The sequence below is a fragment of the Bemisia tabaci genome, chromosome 1 (genome assembly GCF_918797505.1).
Source record: "Bemisia tabaci chromosome 1, PGI_BMITA_v3".
In the NCBI taxonomy this organism is placed as follows: Eukaryota; Metazoa; Arthropoda; class Insecta; order Hemiptera; family Aleyrodidae; genus Bemisia; species Bemisia tabaci.
The window spans coordinates 32,934,252-32,958,303 of NC_092793.1; the positions used below are offsets into that span (position 1 = coordinate 32,934,252).

The 24,052-nt window shown below is 36.4% G+C and overlaps 1 protein-coding gene across 5 annotated transcripts in view; it reads left to right on the forward strand.

Annotated features, from left to right (window-relative positions):
* LOC109037167 (uncharacterized) overlaps positions 1 to 24,052 on the forward strand; it is a 156,595-nt gene that overhangs the window by 110,431 nt on the left and 22,112 nt on the right. The window contains exon 4 of one of the 5 annotated variants that reach the window (XM_072299980.1): positions 18,564 to 19,842. The exons of 2 other annotated variants lie outside the window; for them this stretch is intronic. In XM_072299980.1, coding sequence (XP_072156081.1) covers positions 18,564 to 18,838 — 275 coding nt within the window. In that variant the 3' untranslated portion in view covers positions 18,839 to 19,842. Of the gene's footprint in view, positions 1 to 1,465; positions 12,752 to 18,563; positions 19,843 to 20,968; positions 22,227 to 24,052 lie in introns of those variants that run through there. 2 more of the 5 variants (XM_072299978.1, XM_019051677.2) reach the window with 2 other exon arrangements.

The following is a 24,052-nucleotide window of genomic DNA, read 5'->3' on the forward strand; positions in this document are numbered from 1 at the left end:
AACCTTAAAAATTCGCCATTAGATATATCTAAGCGGTACAGATCTAACCTTAGCAGAGAAATTGACTTTTATTTCGTTCGTGTAGATAAATGAAATATTTCAATCAAAATTTGAAACACAACATTCATTAATATATTTCAGAATGTATTATATTTAAGAGTTTTTTTTATTCTCCGCGACGAGCAATTTTCCGTAAAATTGGAATTTTTGAAAATTCGTTCCGAAACTTCGTAATTTGAACATATCTGAAAGAAAGTTCGGACCTTTTTTTTGAGTAAGTTTTTTTTTAAAGCAATTCAAGCACCATTGCAGAGTTGGAACTCATTTTGTTTCCCGTTATATTGCTGTTAAATTAGCTAGGCTTTTTTTTACGTTTCGCTTCAAGCAGATGCCCGAAGATGTTTGCTCGTAATTTTACGAATTGCAGTGTCAGAGAAACTTAATTTTCGTTTTGTTCACTCATTTTCATTTATTTTTATGTTTTTCAATTTTTTTGTTATTTTTGTTATAGTTTCTTTTTTGTGATTTTTTTAAGGGATACAGATGGAGTACGGATGGATCAATCAGTAAGGAATGATCGTGCTGAAAATTATCTTCCGAAAGTAAGTCAAAAGTACGGCCTCCATTTTGCAATCGATTTCAACGTATCGATGCACATGGTTAATTGGAAACTGGAAACAGTACTTTTGATTTTGTTTTAATACTTTGGAAGATGATTTTCAGCACGAACATCCCTCAATGATTAATCACTGGAATGAAATTTCAATTTTCCTACATAATCCACCAAGTGGGTAAAATTTGAAATGTAGCGATCGCACCCAGAATACATCGTAGAAAAACTAAGGATCCACCCCAAGGGCGTCAGGGTGGTGAAAAAATTTGATAGATGATCATGGTTTTGAAAAATGGCATGAGAGGAAGCCCGTTTTGCAGGGGAAAACGCATTGGCGGATCCAGCAAATTGGCAACATTGTTTTTCCTCCATTTAAACCTATGGAAATGTATCGATTCTTGGAAGGGTCAGGTGCTCCGACAAGAATCGATTATTTAGCATAGGTTTAAATGGAAAAAATCCAGTGTTGCTAAATCGCTGGATCCGCCCCCGGGAAAACGAGGAGGATATTTGAGGATAAAAACCTAATTCAGAGGTGCATTGAGAATAATATTTGTGGTATAGTTGCTTTTGGTTAATATAGGAAGTGTAACACAAACCAATATCCAAATTTTGCGGTGCATTTAGTGCAGGAAACAATAGAGAGACTGGGAAACCCCAGAGTCAACCGACGGATTTGATTATTTTGTGTTTTACTTGTAGTACCAACTAAACTTTCGTGTTGAGGTTTCCCTGTGTGGGAGCTCCATCTGTATCCGTTTGTTTTCTGTGTGTGTCGAGTGTTTTGTTTTGCTGTGCTTTTTTGAGGACGTGGTTTTTATGGTTGCCCGTGTTTCTGTCTGTTTCCTCTAGACTTGAACGATAAACCATGGATGAAAAATCACTATTATCAGATTACCAAGTGGGAGGCGTGGTCAGCGGCGCATCCGACGGTGCCGAGCCTCCTGTGCGGCGTGGTGCCCTACTCCCCGACGCGGGGCAACACCCAGGAAGTGGAGAGCCCCAAGGGGGTCGAGTGCCCCAAGTGCGGCCGCTACTACAAGCTCAAGAGCTCCCTCCGTAACCACCAGAAATGGGAGTGCGGCAAGGACCCCCAGTTCCAGTGCCCCTACTGCAACTACCGCGCCAAGCAGAAGATGCACGTCGCCCGTCACATCGAGCGCATGCACCGGGAAAAGCTCGGGATGGTCGAGACCAACTAGCAGCCCCCCCACCCCCACCCCTTTACTCCAGCTCCCGCCTCTCCCCACAGCCCCAAAATAAGCTGATTCGCCCTCCCGAGAAATCCTGTCTCGGTTCTCTCGTTTTCGGCCAACATGTTCGGCACTGTCTTGCGTCGAACGGTGCTCTCGAATATGCTCGCTGAAAACACTCCAACCGGTATTTGCACCTCACAACTTCAGACGCAAGTTCATGACCGGTTACTATTTAAACTCATAGATCCGTATACCTCAATTTGAACAGATTTGGTCAGAATTAGCTTAACTGCGTCAGATATTGTCTGATTTCCTTTAATGTTTAATTTTTTCAGCAGAATGCGACCCAACGCCCTGACTCGTAATGTTGTGCATCGATTATTTTTAATCTAGGAGAAATTCACAGAAAGTTCAAGGCGCTGTGTTGTCAAGATTGCTGTTTGTTAGAACGAAAAATTAGAGGAAATCAGGAAATGTAAAATGTAATCAGGCTGATTATGGGCGAATCTGTTCGATCTCAATTATGAATAGGTTTGAATTCTGACCCGTTCCTGATTTATCACGATTTTTGGATCAGACCCTGGTTTGCCCCTGATTTGTTGATGATTTTTTTGGATCTTTGGATCAAGGTCCAATCGGGGAAGAACACCTAGTCTACGCGAGGTTTTATAGTTAAATGTTACTGTCGTTGAAGTTCCATTCATTGAATACGGACGTATCGCTAAGTTATATTCTCTGAAGATGAAGTGGACTAAAGTTTGCAATAAGGAACTACTATATCTGGCTTTTTATAACGTATGTGCGATCAGTTTCCTTCAGCAGATAGGTGCTTTTATGGATGAGCCAGAAATGCTAGTTCCTTATTGCAAAATGCAGTCCAAATCATCAACACATTTGAGATTGCGTAATGAATGACTTGCTCAAAACTCATCACTACCTCTTGGCTTGTCTAACTCATTGTAATCTGTCAAGAACTTACAATTAGTCTTATAGTGAGGTCCTCCCTTAATCGAGATGAATATTAGAAGTGAAGATTCAGATCTTGAAGTGTTGCATGATATCTTGAAACTCTTGGGTCCTGTGTTTTCACTCTCGAAGTCCGAATTCCTGAGCAAACCATGGATTTCTCAATAAACTGACGAATGAACCCGAACTCAAGAGTACAGAACTCGAACGCTTTTTCTACTCTTGTACCACACTTCAGCTCTGAACTACAGTTTTAAGAATTATTCTTGGTCTTCATAAAAGGTCGTCTCTGTGCTCATCTTTCTCTCGCATTAAGGCTAACAATTTTTTCCTGCCAGTTTACAATTTTTATTTCTTTTATTTTAGAAAAGGAGAGGAGAAATCAATACGCTTGTATAATAATCTCAGGTAACTTCTCCATTGTTTCATCGTTAACTGTCTTTCGACAATCGTGTTTTAAATGAGGAAAAACTATTTTGCATTTAGAATGAGCTCACACCGACCTTGCCTTGAATCAAACGGAGAAGTTGTGCTGACCAAATATCAGCCTAATCAGTTTATTTTGGGCTGTTGAGGGAGCTGCCTACCTCCTAGGCGCTATTTCTTACCTCGATCGCGCTTTGCATCGCGGGCTAACCTCGTTTATTCTCGTGTCCATATCGTCCTTCGAACGTACTCGATTTATTTATTTATTTAATTTATTTATTATCTGTATTTATATTCAGTCGAAAATTTGTACATATTGGTATACAAGTTAACCGGATTCAAGTTGTTATCATGTCCAGACTTTGTCCAAAACGGGAGCGTAAAATTTTGTAACCTCCTCGGGTAACTCTGTCATCATATCTCTCATTCGAAAATTATTTTTCTGTAATGGATGTTGTTGTTTTTAAATTAATGACGCTTCAAAAGATTAGATTTACAAGAGGTTTATTAAGAATAATCAAACGTATACAACCCGTTAAGATGGAAAGATGTATTTTTCAAAATTTATCAATTTCAAAAAAATGTGATAATTTAGTGCTAGATTTATTTTTCTCTGAATCTAGTGTTTATTTTTTTATTGAATTTTCAGCTCTTGTTCCGATTTTCACAAGTTATTATTGTTTTCCTCTCTATCTATTAAGTCGACGTTACTTTTAACTGTTTTCCTTATTCATATCTGTTAAGCTCGTTTGAAAATGACTGGAACAATGTTATGGATTTTCTCAACCTTTTTAAGCCGTCGAAGCTCAAGGGATGGCGATTATCAAGTCGTTTTTGCGGACTTTTCAAAGTTCTGTTATCTGTAGTATTAAGTTAAAATCAAAATCATCTACTCAGGCGTGGCAGTTTCAACCATCGCACTTATCAAGTATTGCAGCGCATGAGGAAATATTAGCTGTCATATAAAATGTTTTCAAAGGATTTCTTGATTTCTCAAGCTTTGTTAGCAAAGGCGATAGCAAGTCTTGAAAATATTTCGTTTCTGAAGGCACCAATTTCAGACAGGAAATGTCGAGATTTCGCTCATGTAATTCTTTCAAATGTCCTTCTATAAAATTGTGCATCCATAAGCTCAAACATTTACGCTAATTAATCAGATATTATGCCGTTGAAACGTAAGTACACAAATGATCAAAATTGACTCTATTGCCATCTAAACACCTGCTTTTACAGTCACGCTTGAGTAGGAAGAGAGTTGTGCCAAATATGCCTTAAAGTCTTTTTGTGTTGAAACTCTTTGCTCCTTTGTTTATTTTTTTCTGAGCCTCTGGCCAATCAAATTTGTAAGTTGTGGATGTTCTGTTTTGTTTTTCACCTTTTTTTTAAAAAAAACAAAAAAAACGTTAAGATCAGTTGACGCGTGCTTAAACCGTGACTCAAGAAAATCCTCTCCCCGGCACCTCATCCGCATGAAAATTACTGTCTAGTTTTGCAAGCCATCTCATCCTATAATTTCTGTGCATCCGCTGGTAACTGTTTATTCTCATTTTCGTGGCATTAGTTTGGTGTTATCTCGTCTCGTCCGAGTTCATTGTGAAAATCGATACCCTTTTTTGCACGGTTTTTAATTGAACTAAACAGGGTGTCTACAAGGCTGAAGGTCCGTAAAACAAGGGAGAGAGTTGTGCCCAAAAACACCCAGGACTGCAATAAAATATACGAAAATGTAGAGGAAAATCTGGAATTTTTCATTTTGCTGAATTTGTCTTCATTTTATGGGTTTTAGTGGCAGCCAGCGAATGCTTTTAAGGCTCCTCTTCGAATTGACACTCGAAAGTTTTGCTTTTTCTGATTCATCTCAGTGCGTAACAAAAAGAAAATTTCTCTTTCTTGAAGTCCTACGGCATACTATTTAAATTGTTTCATTTTCGTTCATAGAAAGCTCATTATACTGAAGAAGTGTGTCTCTTCAGACAGGATTTTAACAGCCTCTCAAAAAACTTATGATCATTATGACATCTCGCAATCTCAATTTATTTAGTTTAAAATTGATATGATCAAGAAGAACCTTTTTCCTGAAAGTTCAAGTAAAGCCGTGCATATGGGTAATCGATAGGAACATCTGTTGAACCATGATACCCTTGATTTTAACTCAGCCTGATGAAAACCAGTGCCAAAAACTTTTTATAAGTCCTCATTGTTTCACGCCAAACATTACTGAATTTAAGGTATCAACTAAGGTTGCATAAATCATGTTTTCCCATCAATATTTCTCAACCCGGAAATGACAAACGGTTCGAAACGGTTGCAAAGCTGACCATGAGCTATAGTGCCATAATCAATACTGTTGAACATTAGCTAGAAAGAATAGTGATGAATCGTCCAGTATTATTGTATTTAATGTGTATTTTTTTGCGTATATACATATTTGTTACTATGTATTTATCCATAACTAAGCGTGAGATTATCTTTTTATTTTTTTACTGTGTTTTTATTGCTTGCCTCCAGGGACCCTTTTATTTGAAGTTAACAAATGAGGCAGTTGTTAGAAATATTTTTGATTATTTTTGTATCGTAGGTATAGTAGTTAAAAGGAAGGAAACATGATAATCAAAATTATTTCAATGTAGTTTAACTGACGGATACAATTTTATCTATAATTTTGACTTTCGGAACGATTTTTCTTTATTATTATTTTCACTCTAGAAATCCAGGTATCACCTCCGGAAAGTTCAGGAGTTCTGTTTTGACGAAGAAAAAATTTTAACTCCTGATTTCGAGACTCTTTCCTGTTACTGATTACCCTTTTTTTTCGCTTAGTAAGCCTTATCCCCTCCCTCGTTCAACTTTCGCTTGGTTCTTTCTTTTCATAGCCCAGAACAAAACTTCAAGTCAAAATAAAATGTTGCAGACTCGTTTTTTGACGCTCATTGCTATCAGTAGAGTCAAAAATAATTTCGGTTTAAGTACATTACTTTTTATGGCGCCAAATGACGGAGACATAGCCGTCGATTAAGAAAAAAGTATCGATAGACATCATGCGCCATTTTCAAGACTAATTTTTTTTAAAATTTGCGATCGAGAAATTGGTCTCTCAGACCATTTTTTTCTTTCATTCCATCGGCCAATTTTCAAATACTGATCGTCAAATTTTGATTCTGCAACCCTGCCACAAAGTCGCCAAGAGAAAAGAAAAACGGAAAAAATTGAACGAAAATTGGCAAAATTTTTTTGTTGAAAATACAAGACTCTCCTGTTACGACTACCTAGCGGATGCTCTTTTCTGGCAAAAGGCGGAAGTATCGGTAAAGGGAAGCGGCAGAAAGCGATGGGTCGGGCGCGACGAAGCGCGCGGGCATGGCGCGGCGCGCAGTGACAATATCGCATTTTGTAACCGGTTAGTAATTTCATTCATATGATGTATTTGTATTCGTAGCAACGGTGAAACTAGTTGAGAGCAGATCCTGAGAGAGGGCGCTGACCTATATTGTCAGTTTATAACGGGATTAAAATAATGAAAACTCCAGACGCGCCCCCCTCCACGGAGGCCGCTCCCCCTCCTCCTTGTGCCAATTGCTCGTGTATTATCTTACTTATTCATTGTCTCCCGTCCCCTCCCTCGATCTTCGCCCCCCCCCCTCCCTCGATTTTTTCCTTCGTCTTCGTCTTTTTCCGCCGTCAAATTCCGCCTCCCTCTCGCTCCCTCCCGTGCAGCTATTCATTTTTTCTCTTAAGGCCAACATGCCAATTACCGGTCACTTGTAGCGTCTCGCATACACGGAGCAGCCTCTCCGAAAAGAGTCTTTTTTCCGCTCTTTCCCTCGACCATCGAGAATCTCTCGCATCTTCCAACTTTCGCACAAGTCATTTCACCGGATTGCGCACGCCTAAAGAACATGGAGATTAATCTAATCACATTTTTACTCCTTAATATTTCCCCCCTTATACTATTTTATTTTTTACCAGAGGGAACGTGAAGCGTCGGTGTCATAGGGAAAATCATTGCTGTCACAATGTAAAAAGTGTGCGAAATTAGTGGCGATTCTCGCAATTTGGCAACGCAGAATTCCGTCCATTGAAATGGCTGTAATCAATCGATATCTATTGAGACTAGCTGCCGCACATAGAATCGATTGTTTATAGTGAATTTAAATGGGGAAGATGGGGGAGAGCTATTGGTGCCAACTTTCGAATATCCTCACCAGTCACAATTATCATTGTGATAAGTATTCATTTTTCCTGTGCGCTCGCTTTGGTTCGGAGGTTTCTATCGCGATGAAAGCTTTTAAAAATTTTCAACTGGTTTCAAATTCTAATCAAGCTCTACGATTTATGTTAAGCTTGTAACTGTTGCCCTGAATCTTCATGCCATAAAAGAGCTCCGAAGGTATTCTGTCACCTTTTGATCACATGGTTTTAAAAAGCAGAAACTTTTATAAATTTTCTATTCCAATTTCTATGAAAAGAAAAAGCTGATTTTGCAAGTATCAATATCACAAAACCGAATTTGAGATCCTACTTCAATCATTGATGAACAGTTACGAGTTGCTCCTCACTAATTTTCTGTCATCGATATGTTTTTTCCCCGCCTTTTCCTCTCACTTCAATACAGCTATTTAAATTTCATACACAGTTAATCTGTTTTTGTTTTTGCTCTTTAATTTCGAGCCTGCTCAAAATTACCTGTAAGTTTAGAAGAACATCATATGGTATTTGTTCTTATTTAAAATTAAGTGCCTAACTTTTCCAATCTTGAGAGTTATTTTGAACACGATACCTATCACTTTAAAGATAGACAGTGACCACCATGTGCCTTTGAATCCTTTTTACACTTATCATTTTTGTCTACCTTTAAGGTTTTCTCTTTAATCATCAACTCGATCTTTATCTACATCCATTATGTTTGTGGGTCATGATGAGGAGGTATTCAATATTTTAAGTACATAATTGTTTTTTCTCTGTTTAGCCTTATGGTGGCATTCATTTGTAACAATGTTTTTTTTCTCTGAGCTTAAAATACCCTCTTTTTAGTGAACAATCAAGGTAATAGCAGTTTTATATTACGAAATCAGAATTGAATGAGACAGACTTTTGTTGTATTAATATTAAACACTATGGTTCATTGATTCAATTCTTCGAAATTTCAGTGACAGACTCACAAGAGTGCCTCAACTTAATTTTTCAAACTTTCTAGATGCATAGGAAAGTTGCTCAGATCCCTTTAATAAGCGGCTCTTTCACAAAAGTAAAAATATTTGCTCTGGCGCAGTGCATGTCCTACTGGTTTTTTAAAAATTTGAAACCAAGTTTTTGAGTTTATTCCAGTCAGAAGATATAACGTTGTCCTCTTTCTTCTGTGTGCCTTGAATTTTATTTTCTTAAACTTGCAAAGAAGAAAAACTTATCCTGGGCAGCTTATAAAATTTGTAAACAATTCAAATTTTGATAGGGAACATACCGCTTGTACTTCCCTGAAAAACGTTAAAATTGTAAATCTAAGTCATTTGCATCAAATTTTAATTTTGGTACCTCAGGAAGTTGTGTTCAAGGAAGTTAATTAATAATTTTAGTGATTTATCTAATTATTCATCAAACTAATGTTCTGTATTTATTTTAATGTTACTTTTCAAAAGCAGTTTGTCCGACTGCTGCAAATTTTCTGGAAATGCTCACTTAAAATTCTCAATTTGTGAACTTCATTAAAATACTGTCCTAGCCTAAAGCTCCTGTCTGAAAAGAAATTAAAATGCATCATTACTTCAATCACTTACTCAATTGAATTTTATCATTTACTCGTTTTTTATTGCAGTATAATTTCCCCTTAGAAAACTGTGAACGTTCTTGAGTTCTCAATTACTTTTTCTTTAATTCAGAATAGTTGCTACGATACATCACTCCTTCTAGTCCTCTATTAGTTTAATCCTCTGCGCATTTCCAGAAAAATGTATCCTCCTCTGTAATGCAAATCGTCCACTTTACGCCCTTCAAAAGCTTCTCGAAGCTCGTATTTATTTCAAATAAGGGACAGTATGGACTCCTTTTTTGTAAGAAAAATCACTGCCATATTTAACATGAGTCATCATTATTGCGTCGCCTTAACTTTAGCTAAATAGGTTGCATTTGTTTCTCATGCAGACTTAAACACAGCTTTTTGTCTATTGCTTCATTTTACTGGATACCTACTTTAATATTTGCTTTAGTGTTACGCTTTAAATATTACTACCAAAGGATCAAAATCATCTCTGCGAACGGAACTATCCAATCAAAACATGCTTGTATTCAACTGTAGATGTAAGAGTTTCTGGTTTTCAAGTTTTTAATTTATTGATTTGTACAAAGTTTTTCTCTCAAACTTGTAAATACTGTAAAAACTATTTTGGTTTTTTCTTTGATAGCTAGAATGACAATTTGTCAACTGACTTTTAAAGAGGGGTTCATTTGAATTCCGTAGCCATATTCAAGTAAGTGAATGAATTATCAAAACTGTACAAAAACATACTCAATTTTATTGCCATATCCTGTAATCCATTTGTTTTTTAAAGTATTATTAGTCTAAGTAACTCTAAAATTGTCTTGTAAGTATTGTTAAGCAAGATATGAATGTATACTAAATTATTGTACTCCTTTTTTTTCATCTTGTATATACTTTTTTTTAAGTCCTGAGTGTGTTTTTTCTGCCTCCTGATGTTTTCTTTGAAAAAATGGCATTCTCTTAGCCATTTGGGAAGATTACCTTGATAGATTCTGTTCTTAATTCATATCAAAAAGAGTCACTCCTCCATCCTTATGTCTCATGGTACTTGCACCGAGATTTCGTCTTCGTGTTATTGAGAAAAATGAAATCCGTAGTTTATTGAGACTGTTGCCCAAGATTAATCAATCACTATAAACTATATTCATTTTCATACTTATTTGAGTAATTCCCTCAGAATGCATTTATATTATATGTACTAGTTTACAGGTAGCATACAAGGCCTAATGGTCTGCAAGTGATGAAACTTTGTTTTTCTGCCGAAACATATTTTTTCTTCCTTCCAAATAAATAAATACCTGCATTTTTCTTGAGCATTGTTTCAGTCGCTACTTGTTGTTGTTATGAAATATTTTTTTTGTTACTTTGTTAGTACCTAGTGATGCCTCTCAGTCAGTTGAGTAACCAAGATTTTTGATCGTATCAGTCATTAATTTATGAAAGTAACTCAAATCAAAAATCTACCACAAAAATACTCTCATTGACTTTTTCTGTCGAAAGAATTTTCAAATTAATAAGAAGTGCCCAACTGAAGGAAGCAGTTTTCAATGTAACACATAAGTTGAAGAGTTCACGCAGGATTTTATGAACAAATCAAAATAATTTAACTTTTTCAGAATTCAACTGTTCTAAACTGTCTGTGAATGAAAGTGTGCCAGTTTATTTAAATTATTATTATAAAATGTTACTTCTTTTTAAGTCAGCGATTGATGCAGAATCATTCTCAGTTTTGCGGTATATTCTACCAAGAAAGATCATGTCTCATTGAAGAATCATTCACTAATTCTCAACAGATAGAATTTGCGTTAAGCAGCCGTTTTACCTTTAAAAGAAGGCGGTAGTGCTTTACCCACTCTAATTGTTTTTCCTCATTTTAATTTGAAAAGTTTGTCTTTCTAAATTCCAATTAACATCTCCAGCATAAAAATTAAGAATCGTGCTTAAAAAATCATACTCACATTTCAATCGCTGCTGAAATTTTCTTTTTTTCAAATTGAGAATTCATACAGGACGCACTTTTTATAATATCTGTCTGGGAAATTTAGTTTCATAGGAAAACTATCGTATGGAAAACTTGAAACAACAGGATCAACAATGTCTGAGTAAAATATATTTACTACTTCTGTCATGCTCATTATACTTAAAGAAAAGAAGAATTAATTGTAGGAATAAAAATGGGCTTTCAATCCTATTTCCACTGGGTGTTACATCTCAAGTCTTTAACTATACTATATGAAAGTAAGTTTTGAATATCTAATAGCTTTAATGAATGATTCTTTTTTGTTCCTTACTTTTCTTCTACTTTTTAATGTCTGTCATTTACTAAGATTTCCTCAAAGGTCATTAAGTTATTTAGCCAATAAAGATCAAAGGACTTTAGCGACTGTATCATGAATGAACTAAAAGCAAAAATTTACTGCCAAGTTTCCAGATTTTCAGTCATTCCCCCATCAGTAAAATCTTGTACTCAGTTTAATCCTAGAAGTAATGATTTCATTTTCTTATTTTGACTCTATCATCGCCACATTGGTATATTTTTTTTACATGTAAAGTTATAAGCTCTAAAATCTGTAAGATGAATGTATGTATATCTGTAGGCCCTTTTCTTTTGATGCATTGCCTTTTATTGTATTATTGTATGAATATAATCAAAATTTAGTGTTAAGAATTTAGTTTTTTACGATGACTATGTATTTAAATTATTATCTCTCTCTCTTTCTCTCTATTAGCCAAAATAATAAACCAAAGCTTTTCTTCTTTTTATAATGTTAAACTCTGTATTTAAAATATACTCACGAAGAAAACTAACAAACTTTCCATTGTTGTCTGTAACAGTGATGCAAACTCATACTACAAAAGAGACTGAACTGACATAAATCTTTTACTGCTTTGAAGAAGTTTCCCCTCTTAGTTTCGGAGTTTTGAAACCTTTCTTTCAGTTTTTCAACCTTTTTATTTTGACCTTGGTGATTCTATGGTCTGCGAAAACATGGAACTTCTCCCAGATTTTTGAAACCCTAAATAATTTTAAATTAATAAACCATTTTATATTCAGTGGATCCAAACTTTTGTCAAAAAATGATTTGATATATTTAGTAATTAGAAGCGTTCTGATGCATAGTGTATACATTTCATATCTCTTATCGTAATTTTACCTTCCCCCACCACCATAAAGAATACAATCTTTCCCACAACGGTGCAAAAGGAAAACCGCAGCTTTTTCTGCCCTTTCGCAGCCCATAGATGCTTTTAAAAAAGCACCAAGTATAAGTCTGAAAAATTTAATTTCTCTAGGTTACGAATTTCACAAAGGGACCTAATCCCCTCTCAGGAACTACCCTTATGAGTAGATTTTCTGTCCAAAACTCTCAGTACGTCTCTCTGAGTCTGTTCCAAATTCCTTGTTTTTCATTATTTTCTTATTTTTAAGGTGATATCAATATTTAATCTCCTGTTTGTATCTTCAGTATCTCAGCGTCTCCTTTAAATTATTTTCAAAAAAATTTGTCCTCATTTTTTCTTACTTGTTTGCTTTCAAGTCTCTGAAAATCAAAATTATGTCTGTAATTCAATTAGTGGTAATCTTCTTCACACATCACATCATATGCCATGATTTTCAAGTTTTATATAATTTTTATCTTTTATTTTTAAGCTCATTTTCCCTCCCTTTTCAGTTCTATTCCTTTATTTATCAGTCACCGTCTGGTCGATATTTTTTTCAGTTTTTATGATGTATTTATTACTTTTTTAAGTAATTTATATAAATTTTGGAATAAAGGAATGTATCGGACATCCAAACCTTTTCTCTAATTATTTTTACACCATTCAAGACTTTTTTTGCTCTCAGCGAATTTTTTCTTGTTTTTCAAAACTCCTTGTCATCGTCTGTGCATAGTTGTGAGGCACAATTACCTAATTATTTTGTTAAATCCTATTTACAATCTACATATTTTGCAGTGTTTCTGACTTAAATTTCTACCGTCGAATTTCATACTATCCCGGAGGTTTTTTTTTTTTTTTTTGGTTAATCAAGACTGAATGCATGGTCCTAAGAAATATTATCATAAAGTTTCTAAATCAAAAGTGTTACTGCACCAATGCGCACGTCACACTGACTTCCACAGAAGTAGAGGCTTTTCAACTGTACTTAATTCTATTTATTTTTTCGATTTTTGATAAACGCAAATTTTATCTGTAAATTCATCATTTAAGAGGCATACACAGTCTAGAATGGCATTAGCTTCACTCTCATTCAACACACTTGAGTTTTATTCCATTTAGTCATAAAATATCGAACACTATACCAAAAACAAGGAATTGCACTGTCTTAAAATCAGCTCCAAGCATAATCAGTCCAGAGATGACTTTGTATTTCAGACACTCACACCATGCGTAACTCATATCTTTAGAGAGAGTGGTTAACAATTTGTCCATTATTCAAAGTCAACAAGAAGCGGAAAAGAAGAGCCTTCAATTTCATATTAAAAAGAAAGCATTCACTCACAGGAGGCTTCAGTGAAGACAATTTCACAAGTTAACTTTAAAAGCAAGGGAAATGATTCAATTCTTCAGCCTAAATTTTCTAAAATTCCTCTTTCTAAGCTTGGAAAATCTAAATCTCAAAATTAAAGATGTATCTTTTCTCATTGTGTGCTCTAACAGCTCTTGTCCTCGTGCTTCAAGCAAAAGCACCAGATAGAATTCTAAAGTTTATTTGAATGATATTTTCCAAAAAATCTGAACTATAAATATCCAATATCTTCTCAATTAATGGGCAAAAAAACGAAATACAAGCAGGGAGGTGAGCAAGTTCAAGGCTTCAGTGAAGGGGTTCTCTCTCCCTAAGCGCAGTTCAATCGTATCTCAAGGAATTTATCATTAATAAAGGATTAAAGGACAATACATCTTTTGAGGGAGAAATACATGTTTCAAAATCCTCTGTTGATTTAATTAGGTACCTATTCCTTTGCACAAGTAGCATTTTACCTGGCAACACCTACCAAGTTGTTTCTTGGCTTTATTTTTGTCATCAGACATTACTAACATAGGGGATGTTCTTGGGTGGCACATAAATAGTCAGAAATACTACGAAAAAATAGTGTCAGCAGGAAAACAGGCAGTGGTACTTTGAAGTTTTTCAAGACTTCTGAATTCAGCTATAGCATGAAAAGAAGACTCAAGTAAGCAACTGTCCTTGTTTAACACAAAGTGTCATCTACTTAACACCTACCACAGCAGCTTAACACAAAATTGTGCCACTTTTCCCAATTGTGAGCAATGTCCTAAGGGCAAACTTGTCCGCCACTGACTTATCAAAAGTTGTCTTTTTAAACTCACTGAGCCAGTACTGAAAATTTTGTATCCGCTAAAGTCAAAGCCAATTTGCAACTCCAAATTCAATTTAATTTTAATTATTCTTCGATTAAAGTTTTTGTCCGATTATGGAAGTAGGTAACAATGTGTTCTGAATACTAAGTTTCTTGAGTCAATCAAAATTTTTGTGTTGTTATAAAATTATCTTTCAATGTTCACTCTCTGAAAATGAAGAATGAGTAAGTACACGTCCACAACAGAGATTTCACGAATAGAGATGGTGGTAAATGACGGTAAGTACCTACTTAAAACTTTTCACACTTTCTAAGATCATCTCATTGAATCTGTAAGTAAAAATCGGACTCTCTTCACCATGAGTAAAACATTTTCCCATGATTGAGACCAATATTGCAATATTACTTATATTGAATGCTTCTTTAAAAACTTTCAGTTGAAACTCAAAGAGATCGAAATGTTCATTTCTTTTTTCACTCATTCAAATTTAGAATTTTATTGAAGCAGATAAACATTAGTATAAAGTCAAAAAAAATATGACACACCTCTCTAGGTAGGTGACTGTTCACAATTGAAGTCAAAATATCAAAGTGCAACCGATGAGCTTTAGAGGGATTCACATTAGTAGGTTTCTATTTCATGGATGTTCATATAATGTAACAAGTATTCATAAAGTTTAGCTACTCACATAAGCCAACATTATTTTTTGAAAAATGCCTTTAATAAATTAGTTTTACAAGACAGGAAAATAATTAACAAAAAGAAGAAAGTACCTAATATTAGTTTTGCATTTAATTTAGGTACCTAAATATTAATTATTCCAAAGTAGGTACCTAGTTTTCCCCTGAAGTTCTCCAAGTGCCAAAGATGCTCAACACGTACATTTATTTTCACCTTAATCGTGAAAAATAATTTTCAAAACTAACATTATTTTGAACTTTTAGGTGCTTTGATGACACAAGATGACTGTTTTCTTCTATCCTCATTCACGGATTTTCCGCGGAAAGATAAACCTCATGTATGCACGCAATGCGGAAAAGGGTACATGAACTCGTCATCACTTTACAGACATCGGAGCAATGAGTGTGGGAAAGAACCAGGGTTTAAATGTCCTTATTGTTCATATGTTGCTCATTATAAACATAGCGTTCATAGACATGTTATTTTGAATCATGGAAATTTTGAAGTAAAAAGAAAATCGAATTTTCACCAAGTAAATTAATTTTTAACAATCGCATTTGAAGAATTTGCTAGTGTGTCTGGCATTATTGCCTTTTACTTATGCTGAGTTTCAGAAGAAAATTTAACCCTTTCGAATCGCTCAATGTCAGAAAGAGCTTTGAATTGTGCAGAGAAGTAACTTACGAAATGATCATTGCAATAAAATAAAGACTTGGCTTCTAGGTGTCATCTATTTTTGTTAAATATTTTCGAATGAACTGTATTTTAGGGGAAAAAATGTTTATAAAAAAGACGCTGTTCAATGATGAGCAAGTAAAAATTGTTATGTCCAGTTCTTTGTTTCTTTCCCTATAGCCATCTATTTAGTCAGTGCCAAAGATTTTGCTGTCTTTAACATTTTTGTGATAAATTGAGATGAGCCGATACTTCCCTCTGTATTGTTCCTTCTGTATTCATGTCCTTAAGTTGAGTGAAAAAACTCACCATGTATAAAACTTGCCAAGAAGACCCAAATTCCACACGATCATGAACCAACCGGCATCGCTCATGTGGTTTGCTGGAGTATGTTTAGTTGTATCTTCAAGTTTTGAAGGCGCTTTGACGGTTGAAATTTCCAGAGATGAATTTCACTCTGACGTTTTATGTCTATGGTTGCACGGCTAACTGTTCATTGTAGCGATAAAGAAAATAAGAAGAACATGCGCTACATATTACTTTCTGTCGTCAGTAGTGACATTTTCTTATTTTCTCTTAGTTTTGAATTTTCAAGGAGACAACCAGTTTCACAAATAAACTCTCGCTGAGAAAGAAAGGACATGCATCAACCCTATTAACACAAGAGAATTCACAGTCCCCTGATATTTCCTGAGGATTATATAAACAATTTCAATTTTTTTCCCTAATTTCTTTCTCTTTCTTCGCTCTCCCTGAACCAAAGTCACTACTATAATCTCAAAAGCCCGAATTAATAAAAAATAAGCTTATTTTATTTTCTTCAAGTTTCAGGTAGAGAACAAACTATATATTTACTATTGAATTTTTTTCCACCTTTGAATTTTTGACCGAAGAAAATATTCCACTGTTTTTTATTTTTAAATTACTCTAGATCCAGTTCCTCCTAAATGTTTTTTTTTTGGCTCCTTCCTAAGAGGCTTAACCCTGATCACGAATCGTCAATATGCAGGTTCATTACCCTTTAAGCTAACGATGCTTTTTAAAATTGAAAATGCGTATTCCTTCAGCCCCTCTAATTACAAAAGGTTTCAACGGAAATTGTACTTCTAACTCCTTCCGCCCGGCTGCGGCCCTCCTCCCATTTTGATAATTCAAATGCTGAATTCTCCTATGCTCCTCTGAATGACTTGCGGAATTGTTTTCTATATTTATTTCTTGTAGTCTGATCCTATCCTTTCATAATTGAATAGAACTGATCCGTCGAACGGTAGATGACAAACGTTGATAAAATAGGATACCAACTTCCACGCAGCCGAAATTGCTTTCAAAGCATTTGAAGGGGCTTTTTACATCGGCAATCTTCCTTCTCGTCTTCAATCTCCTCTTCTGTCCTATGCAGTTCAAAACGTTTTCACCCAACCGTTCCAAGTGTATTAGATCACATTTGCCTTCATCTTTCATCATTTTCATCCACGGAGCCACGGAAAAATAAATAAGTAACAAGCCTCAATAGTAAACCATGAAAAATAAAGTAAAAAATCTGAAAAGAATGCGCTCGCATTTTTTTCGTAACAAAACAAGTTGAACTCCGGAACATTAAAACACCACTCGTGGAATTCTGTATAAGTATGCATAGTAGTGTAGCCGAAAATTTTGAATTAAAATGAAAATTCCCGAATGATTGAAAAATTGCAGTTCATGAGAGGTGTTCTCCATTCCCGTGTCCTAAACCCGTCGCCCTTTTGACTACTCCCCTGAGAGCGTCTACTAACCGTTCATTAAATTATGTATAAGTGCGTATTTCTGGTTTTATATCTTCAGCAGAAAGACATTGTGTAATTGAGATTCATGGCGACGGTTGAGGGAGCTTTGAAAATGACGTACATAAGAACAATGACGTAAATAGTGTCAATAGGATGAAGAGGTGGTGAATGCGTCATGGGATGCTGGAAGTGGGGTCGCTCAGCATTATACAACATCCTCCAATCCCTCTCACTTTCCCGCTTTTCCGCAGGCAGAGAAAGTAGCAATCCCTTGAGTTAAATTGACTCTCATGCGGTGGAGGGAAGTGCGCCTCTTATCCGTAAATTCTCTTAGCTGTACAAAATATTTACAAAAATGCCGCATGCTGGAGTTCAAAATAAACGTCACGTATCGATGGCCAACGTGCAAAATCACGCATCTTCGATTGCGACGTTGCAGACTTCCTGCCATTCGTAATTTAAGAGGCTTGGAGTACAAGGCACATAAGAGCAGTTTTTGCTGTTTCGAGAAATACGTGTTTGCATTGTCGAAATTACATGGATCCTTATGGCGGACAGAAAGTTCAAACTGACTTTTTGATGCTTAAAACTTGGAACTCGGCAACGATTTTTTTACAGAGGATGTATTAAGACTAGTCTTACTTGAAATCATTAAAATCTCAATTTTTTTTCAGGAACTGTACTTATGCGCCTTGTCCTCCAAGGCCCTAATTTCTCCTTCTGGAAATTCAATTAATTTCTTGAAATCCCACCTGATTTTTCTTCCCTATGAGCAGAATATTCTACATTAATTCGGAAAAGTTTTCTTGCTTCAATTCGAAAAAAATAATAGGAGCGGAAATTTGAAAACAACGCATTGAAAGTACGTGGTTTCGTACTTCGGCCGTCGGTATAGGATTATTTTCCTTTGGAAAAATCAGTATAATCGTCCACGGAAAAGCAGACCTTACTTTACAAAAACTCAAAATCTTACGATACTAGAGCGTACTCCACCCCATTCTGTATCTCGACCCTCATACAGGGACTCGACGATTCCCAATGCTGTCATCGTTGTGTTGTTTGCGACTGTTGCCATGTCAAGCCCCCAGTTGACCGTCTTCGGAGATGCAGTCGGCTCTTCGCAGATGAATTCGTAGGCCCTAACGGTTGATTTAAATTTGCAGACTGTCATTATTGGGGCGTCGACGATGTGGCCATGAATTTTCCGGGAGTCAAGGAGCCGAAATCAGGCGGGTGCTTCGTTTGCGTCCACTGTCAGAAGTCGTACATGAACCGAGCCTCGCTGAGTCGTCACCAGACCAGGGAGTGCGGGAAAACTCCTTCTTTCGAGTGTTCCTTGTGTAGCTATAGGACCCACCATCGGCACAACCTCAAAAGGCACTTGATGTTCACTCACATGGTGGAGCCAAAGGATGCGGACGCAGAAAAAACCAGTTAATCTAAGTCTCCGCTGCGCGATCAGCGTTCCGATCTCTTGCAGCAGATGTATCGAGTGCTTGACAAGTCATTCAAACCTATGAAAAAATATCGATTATCAGAGCGTTCGCAACGAACACCACGATAATCGATTCTTTATCATAGCTTCAAATGGGATAATATCGATAGTCGATCATCCTACCTCGCAACTGTGTGCTCGTTGCTCGTATGGAGATTTTCTTTCTTTATCTAGTGAGAGGGGATATCCTCGCGTACAGTGAATTCTGATCATCTTCAGGGGCATTCGATAGTCGATCGGCCGATCGATGGTTTCTGAACGTTGAGACATTTTTTTAAAGAAATCTTTGATAGTCACATTACGCTAAAGTTCGTTTGTTATTTGCTGACAATAGACCAAGGAACATTTAAAGGTGAAAACGAAAGTATACGTTTCTAATGAATATCGAAAATGAAAAGACGACCACACCATTTGCGATGTTCGTTCGGGACGTGCTTGTGGGGCTATTTGGACGTACCTCTGCCAAATGGAACTATGTGCATCATGACGTGAGCCTTGTTGTGCATATATGCTTATGGGTCTCAGGGCTCATGTCTTAATACACATAGACCCGTTTGGCAGAAAGACGTCCATTTCAAAGTCCTCCCCAGTAAAGTCTTGTTTGCCAACACCTGAAGTCCTACATCGTGACGTCCTGACATTATCTGATCGACAGTCGAATCGTCTCAAAATAGCGATGAATTCACTTTTAAAACCTCAATTTGGAACCATTCATTTTTTTCTAATTTATTTTTTCTCTATGTTTGTCATCCTTGTTAACTTCGAGATCTTGTCATCTTATTAATAGTACTATGTCTTTCAGATTCCTAGTTGTTTCCCCTTCACTTTTTATGTTGCCTTTAATAATTTACTTAAAATCGATTTTGTGAATTGTAAGAAATGTTTATGTTTAGTTTTTGTTTTAGAAATTAAATAAATGTACACACGGGTTGAATTCTTTTACTATGGTCAATTTTTTTCTAATCCTTCACTATAAATAATTTAAGACGCGTTATCATTACACCTCGAATTAGTCTCATAGTTATCAAAGTAATATTTCCGCAAATTTAGGAGGTGATCAGGGCATCTTTCGAATATTTATTTTCAGATCTCGAAAGCAATACCGCTCTGACCCAAAATGACGAAAGCACATCATTCTGATCGTGGGATTATTGACTTCTTTTTCCGAACTAAGAATCATTGAACATTGATATTTTATTTTAATTCTCTCAGGTAAGGTAATTGAGTTCATTTTTCATCCACATATTTTTACAAGAAAATCTCAACAATCCTACACAATTTAGATCTTACTTTAACTTTCAACCCTCTCTCAATGAGGAGGCTCCCAAAGACAGAAAATAAAAACCCTCTCCTAACATGCCCAAACTTATTTTTACCTTAGGGCCCGCCCATTAATTACGTCATACTTTGTTGGACCCTTCCCCCCTGCCTTTGCATTATAACTCTGGTATATTTTTTCGATACTTTCACCGAATGACCACCATGACGTCACAAAATTCGAAGTCCCTCCTTCCTAATTGGCATATCCGTCTCGCGGGCCAGACTCTTCTTCCAGGAAGAGCCGTTCAGTATATGAGGGCCTCAAGATTACTTAAGGCACCTAGGCCTAGGGGGAGATGGGTCTTGACCCATCTCCCCCTACACCTCTCGAGGTGTCTTACAAAAGGCAAAGCGTCTGAAACATAGAAAAAAAAATTAATTCTGAGAAAGAATCTCGCTTGAAAAGTGTTCAAAATTCGTAGGAACAAAATTGAAAAATAAATGTTTTATTCCTTTTTTCATTTTTAAAGCACTGTTCACAATCTTTACGTATTGAAATAACTTTCCCTAAAATACATTTTATGCTTTCAAACGGCATCTACTAGTACTAACACAATTTCGTGCTAAATAATAACCCCCCCCCCCCCCCATGGTTAGGTCGACATACGTGATCGTATACAGGGGGTCTAAAAGTAAAAAAAGTGCGTGACGTAATTTATGGGTTGTCCCTTGGTCAATGCGTGGGCTTCATATGACGGCATTCTGTCTGTGGGGGCCCGAGCAGCGAAGCTAATGAAGTGCCTTTTCTTTCAGATTTCGCCATGTTCACGTTGGACGGGCGGCCGTTGCACTTGCCGGAGCCGCAGCCGATGCAACTGGCGCAGTCGGTCCGGGATCGGGAGCGCGTGTTCCCGTGCAAAAAGTGCAACAAGTGTTACCAGAACGTGGGCTCGCTGTGGCGCCACGAGCGCTACGAGTGCGGCAAAGAACCGGCCTACCAGTGCACGCTCTGCGGCTACAAGTCCGCCCACAAGCACAACCTCAAGAAGCACTACATGCTCCGGCACAACCCCGACAAGCCTGACTTCCTCCACCAAATCGAGTACTAGACCTTGGAACACAAATTGTACCTTGAATTTTGTTCTGTAAGTGGCGCGTGTGTGCCAACTTTGTTGCCATTCGATCGGACGATTGCTCAAACTGAATAGCGTTGAGCAAACCAGTTTTATTTAAAGTCCTTTTTTTCTTGCTGCTTTACTAAAGTCGATCAACAGTATATCACGATGTGAATTGGCCGATTCAATTATATGATGTCACTATATGTAATCGGCATATCAGTATGACATCCTGCTGGTATTACACTGATAGCATACTGGATATTTTGAAAGTTGATGCACATTTTTTCCTCTTTAAATTCTTCAAAAATCTCTTTAACTCCTTAAACACCCACTCCATAAATCCGTATGTTATCTACTTTATCCTACCGTTATCTCAGTTCCAATTTTCAGTGAGTTATTCAATTAAGTATTACTATTTTTATTATTATACTTATTTACATCTGTTTATCAATGGTATTGCCAACAGCGCATGTTGTTATTATAATTGATCAATTGCGTGTTTTGAAAAAGACATATCTACTTTAGAATGTACTTCATTGCAGTCAAAGATTCAAAGTATACTCCTTTTACTCATGTGTGTAAATTATCCCTTGAAAGAGACACATCTTAAATATGCTCAACCAGCTCCAATGAGATATTGATAGAAATATGTTTTTAACCGACTACATGATAAGTTTACACTACTCTCATTCTTCATTTTGTCCCAAAAATAAGTATTAGTAATGCAATTGTCTTTCTTCGTGTTTCTTTTTAATTTATACAGTTTTTGTTATGTGGCAAGTGGAATTGATCCTGACAACTCCTCAACTATGTTAGTGAATTGTTCTGGGTTAACCACCTTTTTCAATCACCCCGCAGCATTTTGTATTTTTAATCTAAGTACACACTTGTAAAAACTTTTGTCTTTTTATGGTATTAGAGCAATAAATCCAGCTTCTATTTTTTCTATTACCTACCGTATTTAGAATTTTTTCTGCACCTCTTTACAGACCTTACTATCATCGCTGAAACTGTAAATTAACAATAAAGAGACTCCTTGGTTTGAACATTCTTTCTTACTGAGGAAGTCTGTTTTGTAGATAAACGCTTACTTGTTAATATATTTCGCTGGAGGAGGGGAGGGGGAGAGCTTTGATAAAATAACCAATCAACATTGATTGCAGTATTTTTTTGAGACATTAGCCTGTAAAACACTGGCTGATCTCTAAAAGAAAAAAAATACCGTAATTATTATTAATTGGCATCCAAAAAAAATGTTTGGCCAATCAATATTCCTGGATCTCTTCTCCACACAATATTCGATTACAACACTTTAACATAATGAAATCATGCTTCTACTTTGATAAGCCAATTCCTTGCCTACTTTCAGTTGTTTTACCTTGAAAAGTGCTACTAGCAGTAGATTCAAACAATGTTTTCCGATAAAGCAGCTCAATTGCCAATATTACATAATTTTCTTGTTGTGAATGATCCTGATTGTGAGATGTAATAATATGAATGTGAATCATCCTGATTGTGAGATATAATAATTAATAATATGAATGTGAATCATCCTGATTGTGAGATATAATAATATGAATGTGAATGATCCTGATTGTGAGATATAATAATATGAATGTGAATGATCCTGATTGTGAGATATAATAATATGAAGAAGTAATTTTGGCGCATACCCTAAATTCTCCCGTCGACTTGCGATTATTTTAAGTTTTCTGTCCCCTGACATTTTCATTTTTTATCATAATTATCTCTAGGACTTTAATCGGTAATCACCTACCGATACCTGACCACCTGACACCCACTGATCCATACTGATTACCTGTCATTTGTATGAGAGTCGCTGTCATGAGTTTTATCATCACCTCGTATAATTCCTCCTTCTACCTCTACCCCCCCCCCCAAAAAAAAAAAATAAAAAAAATAAAATCGACGGGACTACGTCGCTGTTGATGAAATAATCAACCACGTTGCGTTCTTAAGTTCTGAGCACACAGCATCATCATCAAATTATCACAAAGTGTAACACTAGCTACTTTTATCAGTCCGCCGTTGCGTTTCAAGCAGCGGTCGTTTTCGATTTTGTTGCCCGTCGCGACGGAACGAGACGTGACGTCATTCTACGTCACCTTATCAGCTCTTCAGCCAAAAACTACGCGTTAAAGATAAAAAAATCTGGTTCAACGGGGGCGGATGGGTTCGCAGTCGCTACTCCGAGAAATTCGGCGCGTTTACTTTTATGGAATGAGGATCATGAAGACTTACCTCTCTGATTGCATAGTCCTCCCTGAGAAGTGAGTTATGAACATGACCTTGAATTCCTCATGGGTATGTTTGTCTAGGCTTTGTTCTTATCGGGCCTCGAAACCCCCAGGAAGGCCTAAAACAGGTTAAACGAACCAGAGAGAGACACCGATCTGGGTCATTTTCTTCTCGTAATGGTACATACTTTCATTCGTCGTTTTCCGGACGAAGGGACGTAACTACATTCGAAGGTTGCAAAATCGACCAAAAAAATTCAATTTTTCACAAGGATGCGCCTGCACAATTTTTGTTGATTTGTCTGATATTTGCGCGAAATGAAAAGAAAAATCAGTAAAATTCTTAATAAGAGATCCTCAAAATTCTCCGGTAAAAGTGCATTTTGCAACATTGAAATGGAGTTAAACGTCCTTTCGTGGGAGAGACGACGCTAATAAATGAACTACCAGGCTGCAGACAGTGTAAGAAATTAAGGAACTTAAGAAACTAAGATTTTTCATCATCATAAAATGTATAGCAG